Source organism: Sebastes umbrosus, chromosome 7 (assembly GCF_015220745.1).
Source record: "Sebastes umbrosus isolate fSebUmb1 chromosome 7, fSebUmb1.pri, whole genome shotgun sequence".
Classification (NCBI taxonomy): domain Eukaryota; kingdom Metazoa; phylum Chordata; class Actinopteri; order Perciformes; family Sebastidae; genus Sebastes; species Sebastes umbrosus.
In genome coordinates, this window is record NC_051275.1 from 8863056 (window position 1) to 8885803 (window position 22748).

Here is a 22748-nt window from a genome sequence, read left to right on the forward strand (position 1 = left end):
TCTTTTTCATTGTCACTGCATCCCCATCTCATCTCCCTGCTGCTTTCCCTTCCTTATCTTTTATTGATGATTCTGCGAGGGGGCAGGCTTCTTCTGAAAGAGCTCTTTTTTTTTTTTTTGCTTCAAAGGCTTTTTCTGCACTTTCCTACCGACTCACACTGTGGAGTAAACATCAAGTTTACTCCCCCCCTCCCCACCCCCCTGTCAGCTGTGATCCGACGCAACCCTCGACCCAGTTCTGGTTTGTATTTTCTGCTATCACAACAATGCTGCGGATGACAGTGCTGAAACGTTGGGCAGTGCGATGGCATGAGGAACAGGAGTGATCAAATATTCAGCCTGAAACGTTTCAAACAGCTGCTGGCAGTGCAGCCTGTAATGTTGTTAACATCAGGGTTTGGATTAACCATCCTGCACCAACATTAGACAATAATCTTACAAGGCAAGAAGTGCATCGAAGAAAAAGGCGGAGACACTAATATCACCACCCACAGAGGCCTCCAAAATCTATAAAGCAATACAGCAGCACCAACACATATTGTGTTTTGGTTGTTAACAACGGGCGTGTTAGTGGGGATTCTGGAAAATAACAACACTTGATCTCGAAAAAAGCTCCTGGAAAGCATCAAACATCAGAGATTGATGATATATAAGTGAAAGACGAAGACGACTTAAAGCTGCAGTGGGTAGAAATGGAGCAAATGTGATTAAAAAATGTTCTTTTTATAAAACGGTCGCTATATCCTGACAATAGTGGATGAGAAAGTTAATCTGAAAATCATGTGCCTCTGTGTCCTCCGGTGTCCTCTGGTGCTCCTAATGGCATCTTCAAGATTTCACAGACAGGAGGAAAACAACCAGTCAGAGCTGATCTGAAGTCTGCTGTCCATCTGCCGTCTATGAGAGCCGGCTGTCAATCACTCGCAAACCAAACGGTCAAACTAGGCAGCGCTGATCAAATATGAATCAATATTCTGTTACTGTAATGCCTATTTCTCTCCTCAAATGTTTTCAGAAACATCTTGTAGTGTACTGTTTAGCTGTAAAATGAGAAACTTTGTGACCCGGCACCCATGTTGAGATCTGTTGAAGAAATACCAAGCACTGCCCACCAGCCGGAGCACAGCCAATAGGATCACTCAATAGGAACGCTCTCTCTCTGAAATGACCTGTGATTGGCAAAATTTTCTAAAGCCTGAAAACAGAGCCATGAGGAGGTGCAGAAGTCTAGTTTTCTCTCAGAACACTTCAATTACAATATGCTGAAAGGTTATTATGAAATTTTTGCCCGATGATGACAAAAAACATACTGCCTACTGAAGCTTTAAGTGTGGATGTTTCCTTTTAGCATGATGTTGAAGTCGTAGTCAGTCAACAGCAAAGCCGACACCATGCAGGACTAGACCATATGTTGCCAGAAATTTAACCTTTTTCCTCATGTAGCTTCTAACAAAGGAACGATTATCAGACGCTGTCGTGAAGCCAGCTTCACTGATACACAACTTTCTTTTCCAGCTCTTGCTTTAGTCATCAGCCTCCCGCTCCTTCTCCTCCTCCTCCTCCTCCTGTCCCCCTCCATCTCCCTCAGTCTGCCTCCCTCCCTCAGGGCCGCCTCAGTAAAAGCTAGGGCTGTCTCTCAGGCCGAGGTGTTGCAGCAGTAAATCTCCGCATTTTAGGCCTCGATGGCCGCGGTGCGCGCGGGCCAAAAGGGTGCCAGCGGCTCCGCGGACTGACACAGCTGAATCTAGAGAATGATGATGACTGTGAAGATGGAAACAATTTGCCTGGTTGTAGCAAATTGTAGCATGATGAGAGTCAACGCTGCAAGGGCTCATCCATAGATGATCACTGTCCTGTTCACAGGTGCAGTAGCGGCTCGAGACGGCACCACTAAACACGGGCTATCTCCAACATAATGAGGTACATTTGTATACCATAAAAAGCTCCCTGTTATCCTCTTATGCAACACAGCATCTTTGTGATAAGCTCCATAAACTGCTACTCTGAGCCTGCAGAGAACAGACTCTGTGGTTTGGCTCACAACTATAGTCTCACAGCTCTCTTTCTCACTAAACTGACCTTCCTCACAGGAGCACACAAGGCCACACCAAGGCATTACAGTTGCACATTAGACCAACAGCAGTCATTTTCCTTAGATTTAGACCAAGACAGGGAGCTCCACTTTACAACATTTTTGTGGTCCATTTAAGATTTCAAATGCACAACGCACTGTGTATGCAAGTACATCATTACTGACACCGCACACATTTACAGCTGCAGTGTTTACTGTCGGTTGAGAATTCATCTGTGGGTCTGACTCTGGAACAGGAGATCCAACATTGAATACTTAAATACTCTGAATTACTTAACTCAGTAAAATGGGCTGCAAAACAGTGCTGAATTCTCTGGATGACTGCTCATTTGGGAAAGAATTTCTCCAATGTATGACTGCACACGATGCACCATTGTGGCAGTCTGCACTCCAAGGTGCACATCCAGACGGGTTTTATAAAGTTCTAATCCTCATTCCTGGCAGATTTGATGACACCTGTCTTGACTGATGGCAATGGCGTGTTTTACACTGCAACTCCCAAAGTTCTGTTCAAAATCGCACCACTGATAAAAATGATCAATAATCCCTACAAAATACCACATTAAGACACCAAGACCTTGACGAACTGTTCTGTTCTGTTCAGTTCAGTTCAGTCTACCTAGGACAGCCATCCATCCTCTGAATGCTCTAGGTCTCCAGTTTGAAATGGCTACTATGGGGACTAACATCGTCACACATGAATACAGTTGGGCTCATTGGATCCACAAGAGTCTCAGCTTTACAGTGATACCTAATTTATGTAATTACAAGACTGTTTAGGGACCCCAGTATGCAGAAATATTTAAACATATTATTAATAATATTTTAGAATAGGTGAAAATAACACATTTGTACTGATTTGTAATTCATGCAAAAAAAATGCATGTTTTTTTGCCCAAAACTGCATGGGATTATCATATGTCTGTAAAGGAGAGACTCGTGGGTACCCATAGAACCCATTTTCATTCACATATCTTGAAGTCGGAGGTCAAGGGACCCCTTTGAAAATGGCCATCCCGGTTTTTCCTAGCCCCAAGATTTGGCCTAACGTTGGAGCGCTACTTAGCCTCCTTCCCGACAAGCTAGCGTGACAATACCAATGGATTCCTAAGGTTTCTTAGTTTAATATGATATCTGGACCTTCACTCTAGCTCTAAAACTGAACCTGCTACAGCCTCTGAAAGACAGTAAAGTCGATTGGGATCGCCCATGATCCCACGGGTCTCAGGGGGTTAAAGGATGAACATCAGAAAATCTTTTTTGCGAGTCAGGGTTGATTATCTCACTGCTACAAAGTACTGTACTGTTTAATCATGCATTGACCAGCATGCTCTACACGCTATCTTTGTCAACCTGTGTCCAACATTGCATCACTATTTTAAGAAGGTGTAGCCTTAACAGCTGAAAAGAAACACCTCCCATCTATGTATATCAATTTAGGACACTGATGATGTCAGAGCTGTGCATTTGTTCGACAATAATGCACAGCTTATAAGAATTCAGTATTGGTCATGGTATACTTCTTATTCAGCATATTGCCTGTGCTGTTTGTTTCCTTTCCTTTTTTCCCCCCCTCACACACGACAACATGGCGGGTAGTCCAGAGGTGGCTCTATAAGTGGCAGAGAGGTGTTCCTCATCTGCTCCCATCCATCAATCTCTGCGACAGCTTTGTGGTCACTTGGGGATTTGGGGGGGGGTTAGAGGGAGGAGGTGGAAGTCAAGCGCATCGCAGGCAGCCAACAAGGCTACTGTACCGCCATGGTTTCTGTCAGTCTCTCTCATGCTCACACGCAGAATGCAGGCAGTCTCTCCCAAAAGCTATCTCGTGCAAACCCGTCATACCCGACAGAACAGACAGGATTCAGTAAACCCGGCAGCAAACGAGTCAGAGAGTGCAGCAGAGGGGAATGATTTCTCTATTTTTATGATGGGTTGCTCCTCAGTCAGACCTTGAGCGCCGGCAGACTGGAACAGTGAGTTTATCACCAGCTTAATAGTTCCCTCCTCTGTGGTATGAGGGGAGCGAGATTTACATCTGCACTGGCTCATCCTAAATACAATACAAAAAGTTACTTAAATTGGTACATTAATAAAAATCTTCAGTCCTTCACGGGGGGCGTATATAGGTTAAACCACTGTTCATTTAACTTGAATAGAAGTTGGTTTATTTTATTTGTGCACTGCCTTGTATCTTGAGAACTGAATCACCAGGTCCTGAGGTTGCACTTTTTATTATTTTCAAATAAAAGGTGTATGTATTTGCCATTACTGTTTACTTGTTAAATATCCATAATTCATTTATCCCTGATTACCTTACAAGAAAAACTTTGAGGAGTCCTGACCTGCTCTGTCCAGTATCCAGCTATTTATTTCGCAATCACACCGATTGAATTTTTGGCAAAAAGAAAAGTTACTGTATCGACACAGCCCTACTACAACCCTACAAAATGTCCTTGAGCAACACACTTAACCCCAAATTGCTCCCTAAGGCTGTGCCATTGATGTGTGAATGAGATGTAATAAAAAATATTTTTTCCCTAAAAATCTATGATAATCGTGATAAATAATGGTGATCTCAATATTGATCAAAATAATTGAGTGATTATCATTTTGGCCATAATTGTGCATACCCTATTACATGCTTTATCTGTGTCACATCCCAAGCAGGAGAGCGAGGCTTTTCCTTTCACTAACAAGCCATTACATGCAACTGAGAAACTGGCTGCATTCCTTATTTGAGCTTGGATCCAAATAAAAAGCCTCTGGTCTAGTCTAGCTGCAGGGCTTCAATTGGCTGTCTGACAACAGTTAAAAAGCATCTTTGCTGGTTATGCAAAGCCTCATCAATGCATATTGAATATTTTGGGATTTGGCATTTAGACATGTTCAATTGCAGCGTTTTAGTATGCACAAAGCATATTAATCGCCACGGGCAAATGTTCATGAACAGCACGATCACGGCTAGACGTGATACGGCAAACCACCCTCTCGCAGCGTTAGTGATCCAGACCAGACAAGTGCAGACCAGACCTATCTCCTCAGAGGATTAGCAACGCAAGTGAAACTTGAACCCCACCAACACAGTTAAACAGACTCTAGACAATGCTGTTCGCCCAATAGATTACAATGAGATCGAAAGCCCTTCCCAAGGTAAGTGTAGTACATGTACACTACAGTCTGTGTTATTTCCCATCATCTCCCTGGAAGAGTAGCTCACTGTGTTGGAGTCGTTCCGTACATTTTTATTCAGCCTTAAAATCGTATTCTTCATCAACCAAAACAAATCTGCCAGCAAAGTTGAGATCATTAACCCCCTGAGACTGACTTTACTGTCTTTCAGAGGCTCTAGTAGGTTCAGTAGGGGGCTAGAGTGAAGACACATATCATATGAAACTAGGAAACCTAAGGAATACGTTGCGTGAGTGTTGTTTTCATGTGTGATGATGTTAGTTCCCATAGTAGCCATTTCATTGTAGTGAGACCATTTTTTGAAATTTGACCTCACTGTATAATATGACCTATGGTGACCTCTAGGATAATCACAGCCTCTTGAAACTTTACAACCACAAACTAGAGACCTAGAGCATTCAGAGGATGGATGGCTTTCCTAGGTAGATTGACAATAAGGGGGTTTCTGAGCAGTTTACGAAACAGAAGTGCTCGTCATCCAATCGCCAAAAAATTAAATTCTTGCAGATATCTAAAAAATGTCTAAGGTTTTTGATACCAAATCACAGCATGGCTTTTTCTATGGTGTCCCTCAATGTCTTGGTGTCTTAATGTGGTATTTTGGAGGGATTATTGGTCATTTTGATCAATTCTCGAGTGGAAAAAAATGGTTACATTTAGCACCAAATCTGTGTAACAAATGGTATCAACCCAAACATTGCTGCAACAACTTATGAGACACAATAGAGCATGGGGCTGGAAGTCATATACTTCGATCATAATGTTCTAAACCCTTATACACTTTTACAAATCATTTTACATATTTTATTTTATTTTTCAGGTTCTCATCTTTCAGATGATGTACACCACTTCTGTGTGACATCTACTGTTGACCTGCTATCTCCCCCTAAAGCCCCCCTGTACCCCCCTAAAAAAGACAAAAATGCATCTATTGTGGGTCTCAGAGGGTTAACCTGTTGTCAGGCAGGTTCTCTTGTCCTTTCAGAATTGTCTGAAAACAAGAATCTTTCTGCATTAGCGTCAGGGAAATGACACTTTTTGGTTTGAATTGAAAGTATCTTTTTGTAGCACATGCTTTACAGCAGACACAGAAACCATTTTATTGCTATCTGCTGCATTCCTCTCCTTTCCTTCCTTCCCACCCTTCTGGCACTTTGATATCCTATTGGTAGCGTGAAGGAGTTGGGCTCTGTGTCTGGTACTACCAAGGAGCGGAACAGAGCAACAATACGCTTGGGGATTTAGCCTACACTCTCCCCCCCTCCCTCCATCCTCCCCTCTCCTCGGCTCTGAGCTCTCCATTATTCAACTGTGGATGTGGGGAGACGGGGGGGGGGGTTAGGGGGGGTCATCGTGGCCAGAGGAGAGCATCGGCGGCAGAGCCAGTCTCAAACAATGACATCATCTCTGCAGGACTGGCAGGCAATGAAGGCTCGCTCACCAGGCACTGAGCACTCTCCAGTTTGCGTGTGTAAGTTGGGCTGTGCTGTTAGTGACCAGTGTATTTTTGTGGCTACAGGCAGGAAGCACAACTGAGCCACAACGTGACAGCGGACATCCCCATTTGGGTGCTTTTCAAGTTTTTTTTACTGACGGAAAGCAAGGTGTAAACTGAATGTTTACAAAACTCTAATGCGAGGCATGTTATAGCGCGGAATGGAGGCCCTCAATAAGAAATGATGAGTATTATTATTCAAGTTCTCTTCTTGAAGGCTGAATGAGAAGTGGGCTAAGGTTGTTCCACACCAAGAAAGCTCTGCTGGAAACGGCTTGACAGCAGCTGCACAAACTCAACCAGACAAAAACTGATGAAGATGTTTTCATACTTGAGCTAAGTGCTGCGTTACGGCCCACACACACACACACACACACAGTCAGTCGGCTGTTGTGCCTCCAGCCCGAGCTCAGGGATTTTAGGGTGAGAGTCAGTGATGAATTTTAAGAAGGCTTTGAGAATCAGAAACGGCACGCAAGCATTAAAAGGGATAGTTCAGGTGTTTAGAGGTGGGGTCGTATGAGGTATTTATCCATAAGACAGTAGGGCAGGGATGATACACCTATCCCCCGATTCGATGCTATCACAATACTTGGGTGCGGATTCGATGTGTATCGCAATTTTTACGTATCGCGATTTTAATTTTAAAGCATTGCAATCCGATATTACGATTTATTGCGGCCATGGGAAAAAGTAGAATCAAACACTTCTAGGGACTTTTACTTTGGAAAATATCTAAATTGATACAGTAAAGATGTTTGATTTTTAGTATGTATGTAGTCAGAGATGTCCTGAAGTCAAATATATCAGGCATTATTTATTACACTTTTTCCAGTAACCCAAAAATCAAAGAATAAAGACATTTTCCCCACAAATTAGTGGTATTTACTTTTTAATTCTTAATTTACAAGGGACATGTAATGTTTTATACTTCTGGTGAATATAATCAATCTTATTTCCATATGTATTTTGTATATACAGTTCCCTTTGTTATTTTGAAAACCAGAAGTAGTCAGACATGTATACTTCCGCTAACTTCGCCAAGGTCATCTCTAGCTCTCCCGTCAGCTCCGTTCTCTTTATACATCCATGGTCAGCTCCATCGGGGCCGTTTGAATGCATTTAACATAAATATCAGTATATGGGTGCTCTACAGTTGTAGCGTCGGCCCATTTGACCACGGAGATGAGAGTGACGGCCGGCTTGACTGCACGTTACCCCGATACGATAACGTTTCCTGTCCGTGACAGAGTTAGCATGCAGATTTAGCCATGATGTCTAGCTCTGCTTTTCTTGACAATGTGTGAAACCCAAAGTGTTTCCATACTTTACTGGATGGGTAGTGTTTACCACTTTGGATTTAATATGTGAGGTCGTATCCACGCAGACCCTCCGCCGTTTTCTGCTTTGTTGTTTCGGCTCGCTGTGGTTTGTTTTGGTGACGGATACGGAACGGATATGACATCACGTTACTCAGACTACAGCAATAAAAGTGGTAACTTCCTTCTACCTCTGCATAGACTCAAATGACGCAAATATATCGATTCTGGCATTAAAAAAACTATTTCAAAATCACAATGCATAGGTGAATCGATTTGTCCACCCCTAATAGTCAGTGTATTACCTACAGTAGATGGCGGTTGTGCAAGCAAGGGAGATACTGCTGTGGATGGGGGAAGCATCAAAACGTATTTTAGCCACCTAAAAGAAAGTCTCACCTAAAAATAACAATATCAGTATAAGTGTACTCTATATTTCAATATCTATCTATACTGTGTACGGAGTCTTGTGACTTTGAAGAGAACATAGATAAGTTTCACTTTCAGTTCAATTCCCCATCAGAAAGGGCTGTCTGACGACATACTAAAGCGACAGAAATATTCTAAATATAGCGTACACTTAAACTGATGTTGATTTGTTTTGGTTCAGCCTCACTGCTCTGACAGTGCCGTTTACAGCCGCAGCAGGCAGCTGTTTTCAGCAGAAAACGCTCTTAAACTGTCGTCAGACAACAGAACAGTATGCTACCTGCGCAGCACCAAACTGCAGGCAGACTATTTGGTGATGAGCTGGTGAACTAAAGCTCCCTGTAAAGGGGTTACAGCATAGCTTCTGTGCGTAGCTGCTGTTGCTATGTAACTACACAGGCTACAGCTGCCAAGGAGATACCAGGCACCATGAGTGCAGGTTGTTTGAGTTTCTTTGTATTTAAAAGGTAAATGGACTTGTGCATTTATATAACGCCTTTCTAGTCCTCCAACCACTCAAAACATGAGTTTATGGTCTCAATTGCTAGTTTCAAGTCTTCTTCAATACAGCATGATGTTCATGCTGTAAATTATGGTCCCATTTAGAGTCAAATAGACCATAAAGTAGGGGATGCTTTAGGGCGTGGTTACCTTGTGATTGACAGGTCACTACCACAGCGGTGTTCGGTTTGAGAGTTGTCTGTGTTCTCGTCTTACAACTTTAACCCTTTCACAGTGTGTTTTCAGTTTGGGAAAGAAATTAGTTGTCTTAAAATGTCTTATTCAGCGTTAGATTGTACTTAGCTCCACCCTCTCGTGTCACTTCTGGATGCAAAAAACTAACATGGCGACGGCCAAATACAATGATGGCGAACTCAAGGCTTCAAAACTGCAGTCCACAAACCATTGGGTGACGTCACAGTGACTACGCTCACTTCTTATATACAGTCTATGCTCAAGACAAGTTCCTGTGTCTTGCTTTCCATCTGCTGATTAAAGTGAAGGGGGTTAGCCCCGAAGTTAGCATCAACTTCGGCTCATGTGACCTTTAAGGTTCTTTTTTAAATACTGTTTTTCAACAGTTTAACTGATCGGTCAAATTTCTTATTGTCAGTTTACCATCCCTAATATCGACGTCAGAAGATTTGAAAAAATTTGATCGCCACACAGTCTGCAACTCTGCAACCTTCGAGAGCACAAAGGCACAGATTATTGGGCTGTGGCTACACTCTCCTTTTTTTTCTTGTGCGGACTTTAACTCGGTTAGTGACCTCATGTGATCTCAAGTGCACAGAAGCTGCCAAAACAGCTGGAGAAACTTGAGAGAACAGAATCAGATATACGAGCATATACGCATTATCGAGATCGCACGCTCAAATCTAATTCTGCTCCGCGCCGAGTACCCGTGCCTGTGTGCTCTCAAATGTTGACTTGCAGAGCATCGCTCAGAATGTGTTCAGCTCTCTCGAATGTTTGTCATCAATATGCTTTTATGCATTCCATACTTCCGGGAATTAGAAGCTAACGTTTGGACACTGGACAGAAATTGTGCTGCTGCAGTCTGATATGAACTTCCTTGTTGTTGCCTGACCCAGTTCCTCCCACTTTTTGCAAGCAAAGAACTATCAGACTCCATGTCTTTAAAAGCTGCATGGATGCTTTAATGAAGGGGCCACAGGTTGAATCACTCTCCGTGATATCAAATACAAATTCAGATTTAATGGGTAATAAGAAGATTCATTTTAATGTAAGCTTTGGGGATTTCGAGTGAAATTGCGTTTTTGGAATGAAATGTTCCTGGAGATGGTGATAAAAATAGAAATATCTCTTGACATACCACAACATACAGCACAAATTTGTGCATACTCATGTAGTGGCTTCTTACTGTTTATTTACACTCCACAGTAGAGTGAGCACATGATGATTAAGAGGGGTAATTGTAACAACAGGAGGCCAGAAATAGCAGTGACACTGTCTCTGAACAACAACAACAACAACAGCTGGTGAGAGAACAGCAGATATGAGGATTTAAAGCGGTTTGACTTGTCATTAGGATGCTCCTCTCCTGTAGTGAGCTCAGCAAGCTGAACCCCCGAACCAGTCTTATTTTCTAAACGGCTCTGTGAGATGTTAACACAGAGAGACAGAAATACAGCTTAGGAACTAAAAGGCCGATTAATTCAACACAACCAAGCGTGTTATACCTTAGGTCAGGAAGACAAAGGTTTTACATCAACTACACACAGTGTTCCACATGACACAACAACCCTACAATAGGTTCCATCTTCACAAAGTTTCCCTCAGTTTTTGCTGACTCAGTCAGAGGTGTAAGGAATCCATTGGTACCAACCATGTCATAATAGCATGTCGTAAAGGAGGCTAAATAACACTCAGAACTTTTATTAACTTTAAATTTTGGTGAGGAAAAACTGTTTTGAGTTTGCCATGTTATGATTTGAGCATATTTTTTATGCTAAATGTAGTACCTGTGAGGGTTTCTGGACAATATTTGTCATTGTTTTGTGTTGTTAATTGACTTCCAATAATAAATACATACATACATGCATAACGCAAGCATATTTGTCCACTCCCATGTTCCCACTCCCAAATCTCCCTTAAAAGGTACATTTTTAACAGATAAATAATGTGCAATTCATTTGTGATTAATCTCGATCAACTATGGACAATCATGCGATTCAATATTTTAATTAGATTGACAGCCCTAAAATAATCATTTGTCTAAATTGTGTAAAATATATAAATGAACCAACAATTTGCCACTTTTCAGAATGACACATTTTATTTCATACCGTCACATTTGATGGCATTGGTGTTGTCACTCACCACCCTTTCAAACTAATCACGTACTCCCTGTCAAATCGACTGTAACAATAATAAAAAAAAAAAAATTAGGCTGTTAAGCAAGCTAGTTCAACAACTGCTACCAAAATTTAGCCAGTTAGCACCTGTTAAGGAGTTTGAAAGATGTGGGCATTTACCAGGCACAGATGGTGTAACGAAATATGGAGTTGCATTATGGGAATTGTAGGATTATCTGTTTTTGGAGCTTGAACCATACTGGGCACTAAAAATCAGGATATCTTATCTTCTGCTGCATCAATTTTGACCCCTCTACTGTCTAGGCGAGTCTTCCAACTTAATAAAAGGGAAATTCTAAATAGCTGGAGCGCCCCTTTAGGTAAATTATCAAGCAAAAAATGCCAAACACAGGCCCTGGGGAACTCTGATGGGTGTTTCCTCACCATTTTATGGCACTCTAATCAACAGATTAGTTGATAATGAAAGAATTATTGTTAGCTGCAGTCCAAATGCCAAAAAAAATAAATGATATGGAGTATGTTATTATTGACATGTATCTCAATGATAACTTTCAAGTTAAAACTGTTGCTCTAAACTTTTGGTAATTTTTGTTCTGAAGCAACAATCATCAAGTATCTCAAAAATGTCCACTGTTCATGTAAGACGGTAAACAGCCAATTGTTTAAAGCTGTGTGTGTATGTGTGAAAAGGACATGCATTGGTTGCCTTGGTGATGGCTGCTACTGTGTCCACTGTACATTTATGCCACCACCTGGGTAAGGGCGTTTCGAAGCTGCAAATACAACATAGACTGACACTTGACAGTGAAAGAGAAGGTGGTATAGGGATCAAATCAGGAACAAGCCTTGCATAGATTCAACCAAAAACTACAAAAAAAGCCTCCCAAAGTACATCTACCACCACAGTCCCTACCTGTCTTTTAAACATCCTAGTCCTGACTATTCCAGTCTTATAAGAGCCACTATCAAACCTCATTCCAGGCCAGTTACCCACAAATTAGGTCAATGGATGCATGATTAAGTATGCAAACTGTACCACACTCACAACAAGCCATTATCTTTAATTATGACGCCTGCTCAAGCTTCTTAACAAGTCCAGTCATAACTACTCAAGCCAACAGGGAGAACAAGCCGGGGAACAAACACGGGACGAGCAAACGATTAATAACAACCTCTGCCGGTCGCATCTTTCACAAGCAACGAAACCTGATCCTGATCTGAGTCTCTGGAGGCTCTTTGCCCTGTTAGCTGTGTTTGGACTGTGGGTGTCACCAGACAAGGAAGCAGCAGTCAGCGTGAGGCAGCAGACCAATGACGGTGAGAAACACTTCCTCATTTCACTTCTTGTCCTCTATACGAAGCTCATTCTGAGTTTGTCAACCACAGACATCCACACACATAACAACAAGCACCCACACTGTTTTTATTTTATTTTTTTCATATTCATAGAGTATAGCTTGTTTTACCAAACCTTTAAGATATTCAGTTTACTACCTTGTTATACTACTACAGATGTCCACATTTGAGAAGCTGGAAGCAGTGAATTTGGGGAATTTTTTGCTTAGAAAAATACTTGGAATTGGAGCAAATGTGACATAAAAAGGTCTCTATATCCTGACAGTAGTGCATGAGACAGGTAATCTTAAAAAATTCATGTACCTCTGTGTCCTCCGATGCTCCTAATGGCATCTGCAAGATTCCACAGACCGGAGGAAAACAACCAATCAGAGCTGAGCTGGAGCCCTGCCGTCGCTGAGCAGCTGTCAATCACTCACCAACTCCGATCAAACGGTCAGACTAGGCAGCGCTGATCAAATATGAATCAATATGATGTTACGTTAATGACTATTTCCCGCCTCAATTGTTTTCAGAAACATCTTGTAGTGTACTGCAGCAGACAGTGTGTGTTATTTGTCGGTGAATAAATGCTACGAGGCTACAACTTGCTCCGCTCAAGCGAGCGATAGACGGGAGCCAACTTCTTGTATCTCTCCGGCTCAGACTGTCTTAAGGTGGGCTCTTAAGGTGGACCAGCTTTTCTCCTTAAAGTGACGGGTTTTTCTCAGCTTTTTAATTAATTATTAACATTTCTTTTAACCGATAGTTAATCGGTTAAAATGCTTAATGTCGGTTAACGGTTAATTATTAACACCCATAGTCTCCCGTCACAGGCTAGATTTTCTAAAGCCTGAAAAGCCAGAAGTCTAGTTTTCTCTCAGAACAATTGAATTGCAATATGCTGAAAGGTTATTATGGAATTTTTGCCCAATGATGCCAAAAACATTTTGCCTACCAAAGCTTTAAAACAATCAATTAATGATAAGTAATTTCAAAAATTGTCTGAGAATCAGCTAATCGTTTCAGCCCTCCTTCTATCCATTGCAGAAAAGCTCTAACTTTTGAGGCACAGATCCATTTCCCCTTTACAATTCTGGCCAATCTGTGTTGTGTGGTGTACAGGTTGCCAGACCAGTTCAGCCCTCTGAAAGTTTCACAATGACGCTGCCCTAACTCTGACTTTCTTTTCTCCACTTGGAGGTGGTAACATATTTTCCCAGGCAATCAGGTTTCATTGAGACTGCTGCAGTTTGTTCAGAGACGCTTCATTACACTTCTTCTAGCATGGTGTTGTCTTGAGAGTGTTCAACAGCTTCATAATGCCGGAAGGCAAGGAGAGCACAACAGTCCAGCGCGAGATGTCAAGACTACTGGATGAGCTGTCTTTGTAATGAATGACAACGCTCTACCAGCAGTAATGTCTGCACCACAGCCGATAATCATACACCAGTGCTCAACCAACACTGGACTCTTGACTGTTCCTCAGCAAAACAGTACTGCGTCATACTGAACAAGGACAAGGGGGATGAGGAGAACTGTGCTACCAAGCATGGATTTCCCAAAAAAAAAAGAAATGCAATTAAATTCAACAAAGGGCTTTTTTCCTGAGAGTTGAATATGTTCAAATACAGCCAGTTTAGGGTGATAAACAATGGCAGCGGCTGCTAGACTGGTACAAATCAGGAGAAAAATGTTTGCTTAGAATGGGGTTAGTGACCTGGAGCTAGCACTAATAGGTTATAACCTCTACACCTAACCTTATTTAAAGGTCCCTTATTATAAAAAAGTGAGATTTTCATGTTTTCTTATTATAAAGCAGCGTTAAGTCATATATAAATACTGTCAAAGTATCAAAACGCTCAATCCACAGGGAAATACACACAGCCCGTATTCAGAAACTCTGTATTTGAAACAAGCTGTCAGGATTTCTGTCCATCTGTGATGTCACAAATATACAATATTTAGACCTTTTACACAGATTTAAACGTAAACATTCTAAATGTGTCCAAGTTTATTCCTGGTTGCAGTGAATGTGAATGTCATCAGCTGACAGGAAGTACACATGGACCCAAGCTGTTGCCCAGCAACGCAATTCTGTTGCAGTTTCGTCGCAATTCCGTCGAAATGTGCTAAAGCGGAGCGTTTCAGTCAGAGGGTAAATGCAGGCATGTTCGGGCCGACAGTATGAGGAAAATAAAGGTTTTTTTGAACATTACAGCATGTGAACATGTTCTAGTAGAAACACAAAATGCAAGTATGATCCTGAAAATGAGCATAATATGGGACCTTTAAAAAGAAATGTGGCCTTGCATTATCGAAACGTTTGATACTTAATATATACTTTTCTAAAAATGAAATATCTTTTGCTAAATTCAACTTCCACTTAATAAATCTAAATTGTTGATTTGACAACTATAGTTGTCCCTCTAATACATAAAGCTCTAGGCTATTACATACGGCTAAATTAACACTGCTAATGTCTCTAGTCATTTTCCACCAGGTGTGTAACATTATCTGACAAGAAACAACTAAATTGCCTAATTTTTAAATGAAGTTTGGTTGAACTCTGTGCTCCTCGTCTGAGAAACTGCTATCTTAACATCAACTTTTCAATGTAATTTCAGCATCAACATCCTGTTGAGACACCAGTTAAAGGACAACAACATCCGCTTGAACCATTATAGTTCCTCACCTAACATCAGCACCACTCCTTTATATTGAGAACAACTATGAATTGGTCATCCTTATGTGCTCGTCGCCTCAGTCATTGGTATGTGTTTATCTACAAAAGCATTCTGGGTTTAGTTCCTTCCTACTTGTCTTCTCTTTTAAAAAGGAAAACTGGAAGTCATAATCTTCGTTCTATGGACATTTTGCAATTTGTTGTTCCCAAAGTACGAACTGAATTGGGAAACAGAGCTTTTAGGTTTTCAGCACCTAATGCTTGGAATAATTTACAATCTGATCTTCAACTTCAAAACTTAGTTACCTTGAATGAGTTTAAAGCTCTGGTGAAATGGCTGCAGTCCAGGTTGTCTGGGTGCAAGTGTTTTGTATGAGCAAGTTTTAATGTTGTTCATTTATGTTTCACTATAACTGTCTTGCTGCTATCTTGGCCAGGTCTCCCTTGTAAAGGAGATCTTTGATCTCAATGGGACTAACCTGGTTAAATAAAGGACAATAAATACAAAAATATAATTCGGTTTACAGACACGCCTGGTAGCACCAACACAAGTAGGTTTTCAGAATATCAAGGCTTTCCTTGTAACTTCGGCATACATGTAATCTGGGTAATACCTACAATGCTTATACTTTTCCTGTCATTCACGTAGGCCCTATATCTACTTCAGGAGCTGCCACAGACAGGTTGCCATGAGTTGACATTCATCTCTGTGCATGTTTAGTGAGCTGTAACGGTATGTAGCTACTCGACAAACACCACTGTCTTGTTGTGTTCACTAGGTAGATTATTATATCGCTCTGAGGTTAAACAGGGCACCTTTTCTCTCCATATAACACATGCAACACAACCGGGACTTACTGCATAAGGTGCAAGAAGATGATGTGACTTAGAAAAACAACAGTGACTGGGGGCTTGCGTAATATCTTAAAGACATCCTTGCCAGCTATAAGGGCAGTCTGAGGTGATGTGATGCACATGTACTGCAGATTTAAGAGAGATGCACAACATTTACCTGGCCGTACACCTTCGGCATGGCGGATTCACCGGGGCTCCGGCGGCTCCGGTGTTGCGGATAGGCGCCGGAGTCCGACCCGCCTTCAGAGGCACTGCGAGCGGCCAGAGGCAGCGCTGGAGCCGCGGCGGCGCTGGAGCCCCCTGCTCCTCCTCCACCTCCTCCTCCATCTCCGTCTCCGGCTGCTAAATCCTTGTTTATTGTGAAAAAGCCTCTGTTTTGCGGCAGCATGTAGCGCTGCTGCTGCTCCGTGTGCAGACGAGGCAGGCTCGACGCATTAGTTCCAGCAAGCCAGAGGACTAATATAAGATATAGCGAGCACCGACGAGAGGACTGCATCTTGCCTGCTGGTGCTATCGCCATGTTTGTGTATGTTTGGCTGGTTGGTGTGTTAGCTGTTCGGTAGAGACTGAAGAGAAGAGCTCCTTCTACTGGCGGTGATGATGTCCTCTGGTGCTGCATTCACAAGCCGTGGGAATGTCGAGACTGCTTCTACTAACACACAAAGGCAGTTAACAAGTCCCCCAATGCTCCTCCACACTATGGCTTTTTTTTTTTATTGAGACAAAAGAACAAGAGAATCACACAGTCATGTGTGATTCTCTTGTGTCATTATGTAGTCATATTATTTCTTTATATTAATCTTGTCTCTAGGTTGAGGCTTCAGCTAAGACCAGTGGGTTTTTCGCCTCTTCCTGCACTTTATATTATTCATTTATTTTTTTGTTATGTTGTATAGTCTTAAATTGTGCAAAATAAATAAATAAATAAAATAAAAATGACCACGAAAATAAACACGAATAAAAAATAAAACAGAATATGAAAAGGAATACTAAATACTTATTTTAATACGAATTATTGACATTGGTATATGAAAAACTGGGAAATTATAGCCACCTCTCAGGATGATTACTATAAGCAAATTAATTAAATTCGTGTATCTTACACAAAGTTCCTCAGTTATGATAACACATCTTTTTTATTACAAGGATCTAACTACAACAGAGCATTTGAAGTGCAGGCATGCACATTTAATTCACTTATTATTATTATTACTGTATTGTTGTTATGATTATTATTATTGGTATATAAACAGTATGGTAAAATCTCTTACCGTTGACAAATTCATATTGGCTCCTAAATCAGATTATTGAATGCTCCTTAGATTTTATATTTCTTATGGACTTTTATCCTTTACCATCACAGATCATTTTATCCTTTATTACACTGATCCTTCTGTTGCTCTTGTTCAGTCTGTTTATTTATTAGTTAGTCTAATTTACATCAGTAATCGTTTTGGGTCCTGTTTTATATATTTATTTAGCTTACATATATTGTTGTTGTTGTTCTTGTGTGTCATTATGTTTTATCTACGTTTTTTATGTACAAGCTGCTCAAAACCAATTGCCCCTAGAGGGATTAATAAAGTTGTTTGAATTGAATTGAATTGAATAAATTTGGTTTAGCTCTGAACTATGCAGTTTAGAAACTGGAGTGACCTCATTCAAGACTAGTATGGATTATCTTTGTGGTTTGTTTGGGGCGGCTATGGCTCAGAGGTAGAGCAGGTCGTCCACCAATCTGGAGGTCGGTGGTTTGATCCCCGGCTCCTCTGGTCGCCTGTGTCGAAGTGTCCTTGAGCAAGATACTTAACCCCAAATTGCTGCAGAAGGCTGAGCCATCAGTGGGTGAATGGGTTTTTAGATTAGATCCTGATGGGTAGGTTGGCCCCTTGCTCTGCCATCAGTGTATGAATGAATAGGTGAATGCTGACATGTAGTATAAAGGTTGGAAGACTAGAAAAACCACTATATAAGTGCAAATCCATTTAACATTTGTTTCTAGTGAATCAAGATGATCGTCACATCATTATTAAAGTCATTGCATTACACAAAATTACTCTCCATTTCTCTTAAGTCCATATTATTTCCTATCTGACCATTGAATATATTGTATACTGTATATGCACTCTGTATATTTAGTTTATCTGCTGGACAGTATACAGTACAGTCTGTATGGTGTAGATATTCCTGTTTGCCAGTGTTCATAAGATTCAGGACAAGACAGGCTCAAAGTGGAGAACCATGTTCATGGGGGGAAATGTGTGCACCTTGAAGTGTCTATATCATTATATGTTTTATATACTAACATATAGAAATATATTTGAAACTAACTAGCTGCTAAACTTCATTAATATATAAAAAAAGTAGTATTTCGTTTGGATTTTGTGAAATACCACAGCTTTCCTCTGAGATTTTGTTGATGTACACTGAGTTTCGGTGGTATTACAGTTTTTCTCGATTGTTTACACACATTTTCTGAAAGCATGCCTCATACTCTCAGAACTCTACACACAAATCCAAAAACACACACACAATGGGCAAAACCCCTCAATTCTCCTGCAAAATGAAACTTTACATTCAAAACAATGTTATTTCTTCTCAAAATGGTATTTTGTTTTCAAATGACACACACAAACCATCATATGAATAGACATTTATAAGAACCAGTTGAACACTGATGTGCTCAATGTAAAACACTATGATGAATGGAAACACTTCTTCTCCATTCATCATGATGACTTAGGCCTTTTTTTTGTTCAGTGTTACACTTACTACAGACAGTACATACATAAGTGTGTTGTAAAATATTTTAGAATATTGTTTTTATACTCAGAACACACAAATACACGGTAACAAATATATTTTATTTTCCCCACAAAAACAATGTACACAGTGAACATCCCAACCAACACAGAGTTGCACATACAGTGGTCTACATACAAAACAACAGAAGAATTTACTGTATACAGTTACAGTAAAAAAAACTATGCTGCATCCTCTCTTCTGTTTCGGTTTGGCCACAGCACCTCATCCACATCACAAGCAATGTTTGCCCTGGCCAAGCAGCGGGGGAAATATCGCTTAGCATGTCAAATCCAGCCATGAAAAGCATCAACTGATTGCTAATTGTAACACTGTGTGACAGGTGTTTGCCCATGTGATGAGTCAGTGTGCATAGTAGGGCAATTGACTTTAGAATTTTGAATGACAGTGTGTTCCTTGTGAAAACGAGATTTTCTTCATGAAAATTGTGCCAAATGCAGAGAATTGTGTGTAGTGTTTTGAAAAAAGTGTGTTTTAGAACTGCAATTTGAGTGTAAAGCAGGAATTGTGCTTGTAGTTTAGCAGAATTGGTTCAGGGGGTTGGTGCATGAGTTACATGTTGTGGTCATTGTCTGTCAAGTACCAGTATTTGTGTGTAAACAATTGAGAAAAACTGTAATCCAAATAGGTTCAGTTGTCTATAGGAGCAATATTGCACATACTGTGCAAATTATACTTTTTAATGATGACATACAGCCTGACTGATTAAGATAACCTGGAAATGCTCTCAATCTTTTCTCTTCGCTTCTGTTACCAAGCTAACATGACAGCTGACCTATGAGTGTAAGAATGTATGGCAACAGCTTGACTCCTGCTAATGAGAGCAGGTGGCCAGCTTTTTACTTGACCTATATGCTATCCAACAGCTGGAAACACAACAAACTTTAGCATCTGCTAATGCTATCCGGATAGCAGGTCATACAGTATGTCCAGTGTAAAAACAACATTGCGCCATCTCGCAAGCTGTCAACATGGCGACAGCTGAGCCGACGGCTTGTAGCTAACGGTGCTGACAGTGTTAACCTAAGGGTGAACCAGAGGCTGGGTGCTATGTTCGGGATAGCGTTATATCAGCTGTAACCGCCACATGAGTGCAGTGCAGAGCTGTGAGCTAGCCGGTGGGGCACGCTCACAGGCACAAACATAAACACTAAAAGCACACACGACCGGCCCGGCGATGTCAACAAAGCAAAGAGAAGCTCAGTTTATAACACACACAGAGGGAGAGTGACTTCATTCTCTGCTCAGGTAGACATTACTCCACTATATCTTTACACAGCAAATAGTTGTTTGATGCTATATTACTGCTCTGGGTATCGTATAGAGCACCTTTAAATATGTTCAATAGATACTGAAACAACTTAACAGTGTGACACTTGTATATAGGCCTACTGTTCAAGATCTATTTATTTTAAGACACCGCTTTCAAATTTTCTGTTGTGGTTTATTTAATGTGGCGTACAACACGTGATATTAAGTTGTTTGTATTTCTAAACTTCCACGATGAACGACATGATCATTTTCTGAAACTTTAATTTGAATTGTGTCTGTGAAGATACCATGGCTTTCTGTCTATTTTATTATTTTTCCAAACACTTGGATTACATACGCTTGATCACTTGTAAATTCACTTTCTTCTGCTTATGTTCCTGCTTTATGGTTTTATTTGACACCCTGAAATAATCCACTTTGCTACCATCGGCCAGCAGCATTGATCTGCAGTTAAACCCACCACCTTAGCAGCTTCATCCGATATCCACTTTACTCACAGTCTAATCTTCCTTTATATAATCCCATTGATGTAATCCACCCAGGCTACATGAAGGGATTTGAAGACACCGCAGGTCCATGACAGACAGTTTGTGTTATTCTTATTAAAAGAGACATTTTTCATGCGCAAAAAAACATCTTAATCCACATGTGGGAATGGATCTGTCACTTTCAGAGCTGCTCAGGAGGGAAATAATGGGTTGATAGCTTTGAAAAGAGCGCTTTAATGGTATAGCTTTAAAATAACGTTGAGTGAATGAATGAATAGCCTATCTTTAATTGGAAAGAAAAAAAGCATGGCCCAATTAGTTTCCTCTGGATGGGTCTACTAAAAGTACTGAAAGCTGCTAATAATATTATCAATTAAAACAATATTAATACTAATAGCAAATAAATAAAATGGCACCGTTTACTCTCTCATTGCTTCATCTATCAGGAGCTGTTTAGATACATGCATTTTGCCCATAAGCAAACATCATAATCTAACCTCTATACTGTACTAATTTCTGTGCCACCCCAAAGTGAGCACTGGCCACAGCCTGCAGCCACCCCAATGGAAATTGTCTGGCTTAGTCTATAAGATAAGATAAGATATTCCTTTATTAGTCCCACAGTGGGGAAATTTGCAGTGTACAGCAGCAAAGGGGATAGTTTAAAAAACAAGATGCATCAGCTAACACAGTAAAAAATATGAACCATTTAAATAGAAGGAAGTATAAAAATAGGAGCAGTATATACAGTACTGACAATAAACAAACTATTAACAAAATTGCACAAGTGGAAAATGATATTGCACAGTGAGAATGAATGAATGAAATGAGTATTCTTATAAAAGTTACATTAATGTGTTTTGTAATCCTAAATCCTTCAGAGAAAATACAGTTAATCTTCAATACTGTTTTATTTGTCAACAGAATTATCTTGCCGCCTGAATAAACGAGGGACCTTGAACGCAGCATTTCCCACGGACCGTTATATTGACCTGACGGTTATAATCGATATACATAACTAGCAATGACAGCTAACTGTTAATCTGTTCAATTATTATATTAAACATCATTTCAACTCTTCCACTCAGACCTTGTATGCCTTGTAAGTATATAGAGGAGAGCTATTGTTGCTTTAAGCATCCTGTCATTAACAGCCAAGCGGTATCCATAGAAACTGTTGCTAAGCAGCTAGCTAACGTTAGCTAACTAGCTAGCTGTTAGCTATATTAGCTAATAGATTAGCAAGTAGGTTAGCTAGCTAGCTTATCGGCTAACTTAACATTTAACTTTATGTTAGCTAGTTAGCCCAATGTCAAGTTAACTAACTGAACGAGGTAAAACAGTTTGATAAAATGACACAGCTATAGCTACTTAGCTATGCAACACCTGTGACCTGGCACAGCTAACAGCGAGCTAAGTCATTAGCATGCTAACCTGAACTGCACCAGAAGACACATCTAACGTTAAAACAGATGTCAAGCTATCGTAACTAACTAGTGGAGCGGATAACATCACATGTTTCAGTCAAATCGTGCAAATCACCATCACAGAGTTCTACAGTAACATATAGTGTGTGTTAAATGTAGCGGGTCGTCACACATACGCGCTCGCATATGCGCGTTCGCGTGTAGCCGCTGTACCCTCCTCCTCTGCCTGCTCGCCTTCACTCAGACAGCTCAGCTCGCTCCACCTCTAGACGTGAACGCGCGCTCACTACACACTGCAGAAGAGTTAGTTTAGCTCTGAGAATATCTAGTGAATGTACAGGGGACGTTTGTGCAGAAATAACTGCTGCAGCTCCTCCAGACCAACAGAGGTTTTCCGTGTCTTGTGAAGTGACAGAGCTCTACAGAGTTGTCTTCTCGTTACCGACCGGGTGCCGGTGTCTCCTCTGCTCTCTCCGGCTGCGGGCGGAGAGAGCA

At 40.9% G+C, this 22748-nt stretch overlaps 1 protein-coding gene across 2 annotated transcripts in view; it reads right to left on the minus strand.

Annotated features, from left to right (window-relative positions):
- Window positions 1-16912, minus strand: part of sorl1 (sortilin-related receptor, L(DLR class) A repeats containing) — a 90957-nt gene extending 74045 nt beyond the window's left edge. Inside the window, exon 1 of one of the 2 annotated variants that reach the window (XM_037774900.1) lies at window positions 16401-16912. In XM_037774900.1, the coding sequence (XP_037630828.1) occupies window positions 16401-16862 (462 nt within the window). In that variant the 5' untranslated portion in view covers window positions 16863-16912. The remainder of the gene's footprint in view (window positions 1-16400) is intronic. The other variant, XM_037774899.1, reaches the window with a different exon arrangement.
- Window positions 16913-22748: the final 5836 nt, after the last annotated feature.